This window comes from Cucurbita moschata, unplaced genomic scaffold (assembly GCF_002738365.1).
Source record: "Cucurbita moschata cultivar Rifu unplaced genomic scaffold, Cmos_1.0 Cmo_Scf00016, whole genome shotgun sequence".
NCBI classification, from domain to species: Eukaryota; Viridiplantae; Streptophyta; class Magnoliopsida; order Cucurbitales; family Cucurbitaceae; genus Cucurbita; species Cucurbita moschata.
The window spans coordinates 4,732,341-4,745,074 of record NW_019268532.1 but is presented as its reverse complement, the minus strand read 5'-3'; the positions used below and the strand labels follow the sequence as shown (position 1 = coordinate 4,745,074).

Below are 12,734 nucleotides of genomic sequence, written 5' to 3'. Positions count from 1 at the left end.
GACAGTTTCTCGTTCTAGTACGGAGGCCGAATACTAGGCGGTTGTTGATGTCACTGCCGAATTAATCTGGATCCAAGTCCTCTTGCTTGAGCTCGGGATCTCGCAAGCGTGAGCGCCTAGCCTGTGGTGTGATAATATTGGTGTCACCTATCTGTTCGCCAATCCAATCTTTCATCGACAGATGAAGCATGTTGAGGTTGATTATCACTTCATTCGTGAACGAGTATCGACTTGTCAGCTTGATGTGCGACTCATATCTTTCAAGGATTAGCTCTCCAATATCATGACAAAGCCACTACTAGCTTAGTAGTACATCATAGAATAGATCATATCTATATATAATAAGATAATCTACTGATTTCATGGTAACAATCGACTTGTCGGCTTGATGTGCGACTCATATCTTTCAAGGATTAGCTCTCCAATATCATGACAAAGCCACTACTAGCTTAGTAGTACACCATAGAATAGATCATATCTATACATAATAAGATAATCTACTGATTTCGTGGTTTGTTACCATGATCATCTACTGATTTTCTAGTTTGTTGCCGTGTATTAGTATCAAGGCCTGGTTTGTTATATGATCAATGAGAATCTACTGATTTCCTAGTTTGTTACCTTAGATCAAGGCCCACCATGTAATCCTCTTATATACATCTATAAATACATGAGGTCAAGAGCCATATATCCCATTCAACCTAACCGATCTCACCATTTTTACATACTTTTATGCCATTTAAAATATTTGATGCCTAACATTAACATAAAAATCAATTTAAGCTAATGTTATGACAAATATGATAAATAAATGTTGAGAGGGAATCGGACGTTGCATGATTGGTTAAACAGAAATGCATGATTAGTTGGCAAACAGGCCTCGCATTGAGTTAAATACAATCGGCGGGCGGACGGGTAGAGGAGAGAGAGCTGCATTCCGGACGGCATCGGATAAACCGGAGGGCAAGGGCAACTGCAGGCAACGCAAATTTCTGGAAGATTTTTTAACCTAAACCGCCACAACGCGCCATTGGGGGTGATGGTATTGTACAGCATTAGATGCTCGCACGGCTGGAGTTTCTTTAGAGCCGTCAAGCCCACCCCCCTTTCTCTCAGAACGAGTATCCACAAGCCCCGCCTCTGCTCTAACATGCCAATACAAAACGGTTAGATTCCTTAAGAAGCTTGGACGCGATGATTTTGTGTGTACTGACTGTAAAGTCGGACCTAATTTTCATTTTCTTGTGTTTGTTTGTCTGAATGATAGTTTATGGAGGCTCAGTTCATCGAGTTTATGATGCATTGCTGTTGGATGCTGGAGGAACGTTATTGCAGTTGGCAAAGCCAGTTGAAGAGACTTACGCATCCATTGGATCCAAATATGGTGAGTTTTTTTTTTCTTAGTAGTTTCTACATCTTCACCTGAATTTTATGCTTAATTAGATAAACAATTTCCAGTTTTTTCTGGTGAATTGTCTATAATTCCTTACAGCAGTTTGTTTAAAAATAGATCTGAGTATTTTTTTAATCATAATTTTAATACTTCGAAAACTATAATTTGGTGTTTTATGTTTCAACTAGATGAAACTGGTAATAAATTGTTTGAACTTCAGCTTAGTTTCAAGTTAAGTTAGCAGCAGAGATGAAGTCTCTTTTGGGATGTGCATTGACTATTTAATAACTAACTCAAATCAGCTTATCCTAGACTTTACATGGTGGAGAACTCAAAAAATTCTAGTCACCCAATGTCTATCTGCTTCCTCTTCTATTTGGGATCTCAGCTTGTGATATCTCACATTGGCCGGTGAGAACGAAACACCTTTTATAAGGGTGTAGAAACCTTTCCCTAGTAGACGCGTTTTAAAAACCTTGAGAGAAAACCCAAAAAGGACAATATCTGCTAGCGGGGCATGGGCCGTTACACAGTTTTAGGAGAAATTCCTCTGATTTGGAGATTGAAAATTCTAGTTCACTCTTTTTATTTTTTTTATCAGAAAGATGTAAGAAATGGACCCTTGGAATGGATGGGGCCTTTTCCATTAGTTCTCTAGTTCAAAAGTTGAGTGAAAAGGACGAAGGCATTGGCAACTCCTTGGTTAATTTCATATGGAAATCTAAGGTCCCTAAAAAGGTTAAGGTCTTCTATTGATTTTTTCTCCTAGTTGGTGTCTTTTCTGCTAAAGGAATGTGAAAGACAGTCCAACTTCTTTTTTGCTCCTGCCCGTATGCTTCTTCATGCTAGAATGCTCTGAGTTGCAAAATGTTCTCAAAGGGGCGAGATAATGGGTGAGTCCATGGTTTTCTCTCTCTCTCTCTCTCGCAGTTTTGTTTTCCGAGACAATGGATTAGTCCATGGGCGAGACAAGTATAAACTATCTTGCTCTCAATTCTCCATTTGTTTTCAGGGAGATACATGCTCTTTTGTAATTCAAAAAGGCTAAAATTCTAGATGCTAAGTAAAATTAAATCTAGCTCAATCTCTAGATATTAGGTAACAATACAGATAAATAAATATCTAAATACTAGGTAACAATTTAGAAAATTAGGGAGGTCAACTATTTCCCTGATTTAAAATAATTACATAAATATCTCTTAACTTAAGAATAGAAATTACACAAATATTCCTTAAATTAAGGTCATTCCTTCCATACTCCCCTCAAGCTGATTATCTATTCTTACCTTGGACATTAACTCATGAAACATTGAGCTATGGAGTCATTTTGTTAGTATATTTGCAAGTTGAAGTTGTGAAGGCACATAATTAATACATTATCCCCTTCACTTTTTCCTTGGTAAAATGTCGATCAATTTCAATATGTTTTGTTCTATCATGCTGGATAGGATTATATGCACTATTGACAACTGATTTGTTGTTGTCGTATAACTTTATTGGATCTTCTCCCTTAATCCGTAAGTCATCAAGGGTTATCTTCAACCATAAGAGTTCACAGAGCTCTTATGTAATAACTTGGAATTTTGATTAGACAGATGATCTAGCCACCACATTTTGCTTTTTACTCATTCATGTTACCAAATTACTCCAAGAAAAGTACGTACTTCGTGGTAGTTCTTCTATCCACAATTGATCCAACATAGTCAGCATCGAAGCAAGCTTTCAATGTAAGAAAATTGTTCCGTTGAACAAAATTTCTTTTCTTAAAGTTCATTTTAGGTAACGTAACAATCTATATGCTGCTTGAAGGTGAGGTTCTCGTGGATCATGCATGATTTGGCTAATAATTACACTTATCGAGTATGCTATGTTTGGTCTAGTGTAAGCTAGATATATGAGCCTCCCCACTAGCCTCTGGAACATTTCTCTGTCCACTGCAAGTTCTTCTTTAGACTCACTCAATTTCTAACGTGGATCCATCGGCATTGGTGCAGGTTTACATCTACTTTCCCTTGTTTCCATCAATAAATCGATCACATATTTCTATTGTGATATGAAAATGTCCTGAGTTAAGTGCACTACTTCAATGTCAAGAAAGTACTTAAGTCTTCCAAGTTTTTTAATCTCGAATTCTTTCATCAAATTCCTTTTAAGTTCAATTTTTTCTTATTTATTATCTCCATTGACTATGATGTTATCTACAAATACTAGAAATATTGTAACTCCCCTTGATTTCGGATGCTTGATAAAGAGAATGTGATCTCTTTGATTTTGTTTATACCCACAATCTTTCATTACCATCGTGACACACGGCTTCGCACGCTCCTGTTATCAAGAGTGGTCTACACTCCATAACAATAGAATAACATTGAATGAGTATAAAAATACTTAGTAAGCAACCTACTTGTAGGCTCTTGTTGGACTTGATCCTATACACAGAAATTTAGGCTATGTGCTCATAACTGTCCCTAGCGATAGACAAATTGTGGCTTAACGTCTGTACCAAACTTTGTAGGTCATTGTGTAACTAACCTTCAATGCCTTTCTAGAGGCACAATCACAACGTGGATTGTGACACATAGCTTCGCACGCTCCTGCCATCAAAATTAGTCCACACTCCATCTTAAAAAAAAAAATAGAATAGCATGGAATGCGTATAAAAATATTCCGTAAGCAACCTACTTGTAGACTCTTGTCGGACTTAATCCTATACACAGAAACTTAGGCTATGTGCTCATAATTGTCCCTAGTGATAGCAAACTGTAGCTTAACGTCTGGACTACAAGGTTCACAATCTTGGGGTTTTATGTTTTTTCTTGGCTCTGGGTTTCACATATGTCTAGGTCCTTCGTTAGTCTTGCGCAAAGTGCACCTCGAGTCACTGTGGCCCTTGGAAAGACCTCAGAGTAATACTCATAAGTCTGGAAGAGCCCTTTTTGCTCTAAACGGTGACCATACTCCATACAGATACCTACTGAACTCTGATTAGTGAATTCTCTCTAGTGGTGCCAGACAACATCTACCTATTCCTAAGATCAGTAAATTACCTGTCACTATGCCCTTTCCAGGCGGGAACAATAAACTGCCTGCTCATGTACCCTCATGGGGTTAGAATAATAAAACTACCAGCCTTCGGAATAGTACTTGTTACTTTACCTTTTCAGGCTAGAATAGTAAAACTACCGGTCTGGAAGAGTAAAAATGTCATGGCTCTCCCCACTAGGCACCATCGATAAATACTTCAGTAGTACACCCTCTATGACTCCTTAAATCCTCTATGGGTGACAATTAAGCCATGTGTAAAAAGTAGACCCTAACCTCTTGTGGTTAGTTCACGAATAGGGGTTGTGCCCTATCCGTCCCTACAAGGGACCTGGTCAACCCAAGGAGTCTATGGAACTCATGACTAGGTGCTAGAACCAAAATACGTGAAACATTAACTCATAGTCTATGGAAACCATAACTAGCACTCTATGGCACATAGCGGTAGTCCAACTCATGACTGGGCAATAATCTATCCAAACCCTAAATCATGCATAATAAACGTATAAAGGCATACGACATGCTCGTCATGCTTATTAAGTGAGAATAATCCAACCTTAACATACTAGAAAGCATAGAAGCCTAATGATCTATCAGAGTTCACAATCATGCGTACGAAAGCTATATAACTGTAAATAGGACTAAGTGGTAACGGTTCACATTATCTAAGCACAATTATTATGAGACTAGGTCAAAATAGGCTCCTAAACATAATACTCAATCATTGTCCTCAATCCCAATTGACTCCTACAAGTATTTCTTGGAAACTTACTCCATATGGTTATTTACTTGATTGTAGACTTCCCGAGATTGTTTTGAGTCTTCGAGGATATTCTAAATTTCTTCAAAATTCTTCGATATGCCCTAAATTAAGTCAAAAGAATAAAATTGCTGAAAATGGCTAGCTTCAAATTCGTTAAAGAGAAGGTTGAGAAACTAACCATGGACTGTACGATCATCTTCTCCAACTTGCGTGCCATTTTGCTTTCCTTCCTTCTTTTTTATTTTAAAAAAAATCTTTTATTTATTTTCTTAAAATGCCAGGTGTTACATTTGGGATGTCAATGTTATCATGCTTTTTATCTATTGCTATTCAACTAGTTGTAAATCTCGATCTCCGTTGCATTTTAAAGTTTGCCGTTTTTACAGTAAATAACTTAGTCACCTGCTTCTGCCGTTCATCAATTATATGTTTCTTTGTTCTTCTAGTCGTTCTGATTACGTTGAATTTAGGTCTAGTAAGCACTCCTGCTGATATAAAGCAAGGATTTAAGAGGGCATTTTCTGGTCCATGGCCTCAAAAGCTTCGTTACCAGGTTCTTATTCTCTCTCTTGTTAGTTAGTTAAGTTGCACGCAGAGTCAAAGCAAGACTAAATTCTGCAGTTGTCTCTCTATATCTCTAAGTTTGAGGAAATGCATGACTTGCGTGATCTGCTAACTCATGTGTACAGAGAGTGTAGTGCTTGGTTGCTCTATATGTTTACGTGATCTACTATTGAACTAGAATATAGTTTAGTGAGGTCCTATCCACTATTTAGAGTTAGGTAGATGGATATTATCTCCCCCTGGCAAGGCTACAGGCCTCGTAATGCTACAAACGTTTTTCATTCAATGGCTAATAGGTTCCCCCTTCAGGGTTTAATGCCGTCAGACTGTTGAGGGGAGATATGGCTTGAAGCAACGAAGTTATGCTTGATTTATCTTGTTAGTTACCTGTTCGACCTTCTTGTCCAAAATGATTTTTTTTAATGATTCTCCTTCCTTAATTACATTGACCGAAGAATTCCTTTGCAATCTATGTTGACTTTGGGGCTTGTGCAGAATTTTTTTATGCACTGTTCCTTGGGGTTTTTTTATGCACTGTTCGACCTTCTTGTCCAAGATGATTTTTGTATTGTCCTATCATATACTGAAGGATGAATTTTTTTTTTTGTTAATATAAATTTTGGTTAAAATATCATTGTGATTCCTGAACTTTGGGACTTATTCTAGTTTAGTCATTGTACGTTTAAATGTTCAAATTTAGTCTGATACTTTTGATAGATCTTAAAATTAGTCCCTATGGTTTGTTTATGATGAGTAATAAATATAGTCCCTATTAGTTTTTCTCTATAAAATTTTGGAAGATATTCACTTTTTTTCTTCTCTGGAAGGATTTTTTTTATTTTACCAATTTTAAGGAATTAAATCCTTACATTACCAAAATGTGATTCTAACCTATATTATTTTTCTTACTTTTATCTAAAAAGTTGACAAGGAAACGTTTATATGAGCACATGGGGTAGATCTTATTGGACATAGTAATCTTCCATACCAAAAAACAAACAAAAGAAAAAATAAGAAAAAGCTCGCGTCAACCTTCAAAGTCTCTCTTCTTTCTCAGTCACTATATCTGAGAAACAATAATCGATCAGGTTTTATACTCATGATTTAAGATTTATTGAACTGTTTCATGTTCCTCTGTGTTCTCCATTCTTGCTATAAACCTTTACTATCCTCCCTATTTTTCAAAATAAGTATCATGACAGTTTGTTGTTTTTATCTTCCATAATAATTTCCTTAAGCTGATGCTTTATTGTGGAAAAAGCTACCCCATTGTTGGTTGTGTACTATATTGACAGGGAGATGGAAGGCCATTTTGGAAACTTGTCGTTTCAGAAGCCACTGGTTGTGCTGATGATAGTTACTTCGAAGATGTCTACCAGGTGATGTTTTATGAACAATCTTATCTAGTATTTATGTTACAACCTGATTTTCGAGCTTGCCCCAACATGGATTGCAATTGGGGTTGACTCAACGGTGTTAAGACGGTCAAATTTTTCGTAAATAAAAACAAAGGAAATTTAAAACATAATATACAAATATTTTAACTATATCAAAATAGAGTTTGTACATAGTTTTTAAATACAAAATAAGGAACGGGCACAAAATATTAAAACCAAAATGAAGTTCGAGGTTAGGGTGTGGCTTGTCTAGGGCACTTGCTCCAAAGTCCTCTCCCAACCTCGACCAGCCCCTTAGTTACTTGGAAAAATGGAGAACATGGAGTGAGTACAAAAATGTAGTAAGTAGCCTACTTGTAGGCTCTTAATCGCATTCTTACGATATGCAAGGGTACTATACTCTTTCTTGTCATGCTTTTGTTCTTGACCGAAAAATTTAGTTATTAGATCTTAGTTCTTGATCTTGATTCTTGTTCTTGTTTTTGTTCTTGGTTCTTGTCATTGGTTCTTGTCATTGGTTCTTATTCTTGTTCTTGTTCTATTCTTATTCTTGTTTCTATTCCCTCAGATGCTCCCTTAGGATTTACAGTACAAGACATGAACTTGACAACCTGTGTCCAAGGCTTCATGCGTTCCAAGCGACACAGTTTGAACCTATGTCCAACAGCTTCATTCGCTCTAAGCGACATAGTCTAAACCTATATCTAGGGCTTCATGCATTCCTTGCAATACAATCAACCTACACCCAAAGCTTCTTACGTTCCAAACTGCGTAGTCTTAAACCTTAAAGCGGCATAGTCTGAAGCCTACGCCCAAGGCTTCATATGTTCCAAGCGGCGTAGTCTGGAACCTGCATCCAAGGTTTCCTACGTTCTAAGCGATGTAGTCTGTAAACCTACATCCAAGTCTTCTTGCATTTCAAAGGATGTAATTTGGGTCGTGAACAGGTTGTCTAGAGATTTCTTGGGTTTCGGAGTCTTAGGACTTTGGTCCTTTGTTCTTTGCACCCAACATTCTTAGTGGAATTAGGGCTTATGTTGTACTTAAGTCAGGAACATTTCATGAATCATAAAGTCATAACATATTCCTTGAACATTCTAGAAAGATCGTGAATCTTGGTTAGGGAGTCATTAGGGGTAATCTTGTCTTTTTCCTTAAGCCTTAACTTATACCCTTAATTTGGTTAAGGTTCTAAATTTGATCCAAATATCTTGTAATCTTCGGGATAGCTTACTTAAAATCTTGAGTCAAGTGTTTGATCCTTGAAATACCTTAAAGGAACCTTAAGGGCATTTTGGGATTTACCACCTTAGACTTGGTTCAAGTTTCAAACGTGGTCCAATAGTTCTAAAACTTTGCATAATCCTTAAACATCATAAGGTCTCTTATAAAGTTTCATCACATTTGGAGATCATTTGGGTCATGAACCGAAGGTAGTTTACCCCTTGGGCATTATGGTCATTTTACATCGTTGCTTGGTTTAGCTACTTAACCTTCTCTCATGACCACCAAATTTCACACATAACTTTAATATGTCATACTATGCCTTACATTAATATGTCATGAGCAATTGAGTCCAATAAGTGGGTTATTTTAACATTACTGGATTCCCTTGCAAAACGCTTGGCTTGAGTCCTTAACTTACGGTTCTCGATATTTTTCTTCTATAATCCTTTAAATTTAACTTAATTTAGGGTTCATATTGATTTCCAAGCAATTCCTACACGTATTTCTTAAGAAAAGTCAAAGATGGCTACTTACCTCTTAATCGGTGTTTAAGGCTTCAATTCTTAAGCTTCCAGTATCCGATTTATTCCAAATTTTCTTTGATAGCTTTCTTATGGAGTTTAGTTTCCAGAACCATCAAGAATTTCATGAGAACCAGTCTGGAAGGGCGGTTAATTTTGAAAAAAAACCGAGAGGAGATCGAAATTTGGGCTGACATGGCCAATCCAGTTGAACCAATCACGTCATTGTTTTCTTCCCAAGGAAGAAGATGCACGTAGCGTGTCTCCGCCAACTAAAAATCCATCTTTCCAACTCATTCTAGAGTATTTTTCCCCTCGATTTCTTCATGAAACTTGGAGATGGAATATCAAGGAAGAGGTAGGGATTTGTTTCATACCTTGTGGTGCACGGTAGTGTGAGTTATAGCTCGCCAAAGTACGTCCAAAACTATTTTCTTCACCGGTGCAAACCCACAAAAATTTCTTGTTGGTTAGAATGATTGGGACACTTTCAAGCCACAATTTCTGAATAAAACCTCTTCCTTATACTCCCTTCAAGCTTAAGAAATTATATTGGAGGGATGACTTTGCGGAATCATGGTCAGTTTTGGAGTTCAACTTTCAGCCTGCAACTCAACCCAAAATTCAAAACTTGGTCCTCTTGAGTAGCTTGATTCAGGACAAGTTAGGTAGGAAATTCAAACTTACCCCCAAATCTTATCCGAGAACAATTTTCTTCAATTGGGCACGCTCCTAAGCTTGTTGGCCTTTAAGGTCTTCTATGAAAATGATTCATGATGGTGCAGAAACTAAATGGGATATGTCTCACTCGATGAATTTATGTGTAGCTTTGGATTGGATTTTTCAAGCTTTCCTTAAGCTTCTTAAATGGGGAACGTATGGGGCATATAGGTTAGAGGTACTTTCAATGCTCGATTTCTTCACCGAAGTTGTGGGTAATCTTGTTTAGAACATGTAGCAATAAGTTTGGAAATAATTGGTGGACTACAACTCTCGAACTTAGAAGAAATCCGAGAAAGGGAAATCCAAAATCTAAACTTTTACTTGTGATTAAAGACTCGATACTGCTTGATTTTTGTTTCTAATGATTGTCCCTATTTTATAATTTATAGAGGAAGCTTAAATTGATCTTGAAATGTCCAAAACTGCTATGTATTTGAGATCAAACTTTCTGCAAATTCTGCCGGAAATATCTTCTCCTAGCTCATCGACCTTCATTTTGAATTGTAGTCGTTGAATTTGTTGAGGTGTGTCACATATCCAAGTTTGGAGAAAATCCAACGGCTGGATTTCAAGATTTGATCGATTTTGTGCTGTCTGCCCACTGTTGTGTATCAGATTTTGTGATCCGTGGCTATTTCGTAAATATTTTGAGCTTCAGGGGTATTTTGGTAATTTTTCTTTACTATTTTTTGGTTGCTTTTTTCTTCTTTCTCCTTGAGCATCTTGAAATTTCTTCCCTAGGAGAAATTAAAAATCCGGTAAGTTTCCTAAAAAGTGGCAAAATTACCTTTTTGCCCTTTAAGCTTACATTTTCCTTTCCAATCCTTCTCCAAAGATCTTGGGTCCTTATGAAACCTTATTTGGGCATTAACATAACCTACATAGGTTCCCGAACCTTTCCTTAGGTCCTTCAGGCTTTCCTTTGGATACGTTAAAACCTTATTGGGTGCCTTAACCTATTTGGGGGTGCCAATCTTTATCGAGTAGAACATGATTTACATGGTTTGTTACAACCATGTGTGAGAGATCTATTTTCCAAAGGAAACCAAGAAAACTATTCTTTTGTTTGGCTCTTTCGTTGATTACTTTTCTTTATGTTTTCCATCATTAAAATGGTTCCTCTGTTTTGGCATTTGTTCAGTACTATGCAAATGGTGACGCCTGGCATCTTCCACCTGGAGCTTATGCAGCCCTGACCGTTTTGAAAGATGCTGGAGGTTAATGAATACCAAGTTTTTCCTTCACCTCCATTAATAACATTGAGATAGATGGAGAACTTTTGTGTATACTTAGTGTTTTTAATGCTATGGGATTTTTTGCACAGTAAAGGTGGCTGTTGTGTCCAACTTTGACACTCGCTTAAGGAAGCTGTTGAAGGATCTAAATGTGTTAGATATGTGAGCATGTTTCTCTTTACTTCTTCATGTCTGTTTAATGACTTCTACAAGTTCTGTGTAGGAAACAAGCTATCTTATCTCATGTCGCATATTAAAATTTCATCGTTCAGGTTTGATGCTGTCATAATTTCGGCAGAAGTTGGTTATGAAAAACCAGATGGACAAATATTTGAAGCTGCGTTAGGTACAGTACACATTAGTTATGGGAACCAACCAAGTTCTTAAATCTTTACGTGAGTTAATTTGTTCCCGTGTTTCATCGATAAGAACTTTGGTCCTCGAAACTAGTTCAATTTCAGTTAGTGTATGTATGGTTTGTGTTTGTAGAAAGATGAGGTTGGATGGTTTGTTGTAGATGAACTCGGAGTGGCAGCGAACAAAGCAGTACATGTTGGAGATGATCAGAAGGCAGACAAGGAGGGGGCAAATGGTGTCGGAATAGCTTGCTGGTAAGAGCATTGATTTCTGGTTCTGATTGATACTTGCCATTCCCTGGGATCTGATGGGCAATGAATGTGTGGTGTGTATAAGCAGGCTATGGGGAAAAGATGTGACGACCTTCCAGGACGTTCAAAACCGAATCCTCATTTGTTCTTGAAATGAGGAAATGGGTATGAATCTTGGCTGGTTTCTTTGGAACTCTTTATATTTGGTCTTTGTTGTTCATGATACGCAAAATTCTAATAGGGAATAAAGAGAACACTACAATCTATACTTGTTTGCATCAAGCTTAGGTTAAACTAGAATTCCAAGTACTATAATCGGGTAACATTTGTTCGTGAAACCTCTATTCATAGAGTATACTAAATTGTCCTAAATCATTGGTTTAAAATTAGTTATTAGTTAGATATTTAACCTTTTATGGAAGATAATACTAAAAAATATTGTTAAGCAATGAGTAGTTTCTTGTCTCTACTTCTATCAAACATTTTAATCTTTATTTTAATCAAAGATGGAAGGTTAAATTCATTTAAAAGAAAGAAATTTTTCTTTCATTGGAAATAAATTCCCTTGTGTGATGCGTGCAAATATGATAGAATCATTTTGGATTGGACCAAATACGGATCTCCGATAGAGATGAACGAAGATAGACAAGAAAAAAAATCGGAGGAAACACTTTTCTTCCAGAGAGGAATTGGTATTTTAATAACTTCAGTGGTTCTAGCATAATACAAATGAAAAGAAAAATGGGAAGGACATCATAACATAATGAGATACTAATCTTAAAAGAGGGGAATATGACGAAATCGATAGACACTACGGACTTAATTAGATTGAGCCTTGGTATGGAAACCTACTCGAGAAACCTTAGAATTAAAAATGAGCAATCCTGAGCCAAATCTTTTTTTAAATGGAGTTGACTACGTTGCGTTAGTAAAGGAATGAATTCTTCCAAAACTCCTTCCAAACTCCAGAAAAGATGATGACAAACTCGAATCTCTATTTTTTATATTAATATATAAAATATAATATATAAAAGTGAATGAATGGTTTTAAATTGATATTTTTTTTTTTTAGAAAAGAAATCTGAATATTCATTTTTACATATTTGACAAATGAATTCGAGAATATTAATAGACTCTAAAAGACAATAAGATAGAAAGTTTAATTTAGTGTAATTATTTGTCATTAGTCTTACATTGAAAAATTGTATCTTTGTATTTTATCTATAAATATGTCATTCATATTTATAGATAAAATGGAGTA

The 12,734-nt window shown here is 36.4% G+C and overlaps 1 protein-coding gene across 2 annotated transcripts; it reads left to right on the top strand.

Moving 5' to 3' along the window:
• Nucleotides 1-838: 838 nt before the first annotated feature.
• LOC111454453 (haloacid dehalogenase-like hydrolase domain-containing protein 3) lies at nucleotides 839-11,922 on the top strand. Of its 2 annotated transcripts, XM_023095940.1 has the most exons (10): nucleotides 840-1,166; nucleotides 1,268-1,384; nucleotides 5,669-5,751; nucleotides 7,058-7,141; nucleotides 10,772-10,847; nucleotides 10,955-11,027; nucleotides 11,138-11,211; nucleotides 11,383-11,476; nucleotides 11,562-11,674; nucleotides 11,741-11,922. In XM_023095940.1, exons 1-9 carry the CDS (start codon nucleotides 1,040-1,042, stop codon nucleotides 11,623-11,625), a joined length of 792 nt encoding a protein of 263 aa, XP_022951708.1. In that variant the 5' UTR covers nucleotides 840-1,039; the 3' UTR covers nucleotides 11,626-11,674; nucleotides 11,741-11,922. The 2 variants fall into 2 exon arrangements, with proteins under 2 accessions (XP_022951709.1, XP_022951708.1); XM_023095941.1 differs by lacking the exons at nucleotides 11,562-11,674; nucleotides 11,741-11,922 and having other exon boundaries at nucleotides 839-1,166; nucleotides 11,355-11,402.
• Nucleotides 11,923-12,734: the final 812 nt, after the last annotated feature.

Excerpts from the sequence above, each read along its gene's own strand:
- LOC111454453 (XM_023095940.1), top strand. The coding sequence starts at position 1,040 with ATGGTATTGTACAGCATTAGATGCTCGCACGGCTGGAGTTTCTTTAGA. Across the intron at positions 10,848-10,954 it reads CGTTTTGAAAGATGCTGGAG|TAAAGGTGGCTGTTGTGTCC; the intron begins GTTAATGAATAC and ends TTTTTTGCACAG. Across the intron at positions 11,212-11,382 it reads AATATTTGAAGCTGCGTTAG|ATGAACTCGGAGTGGCAGCG; the intron begins GTACAGTACACA and ends GGTTTGTTGTAG.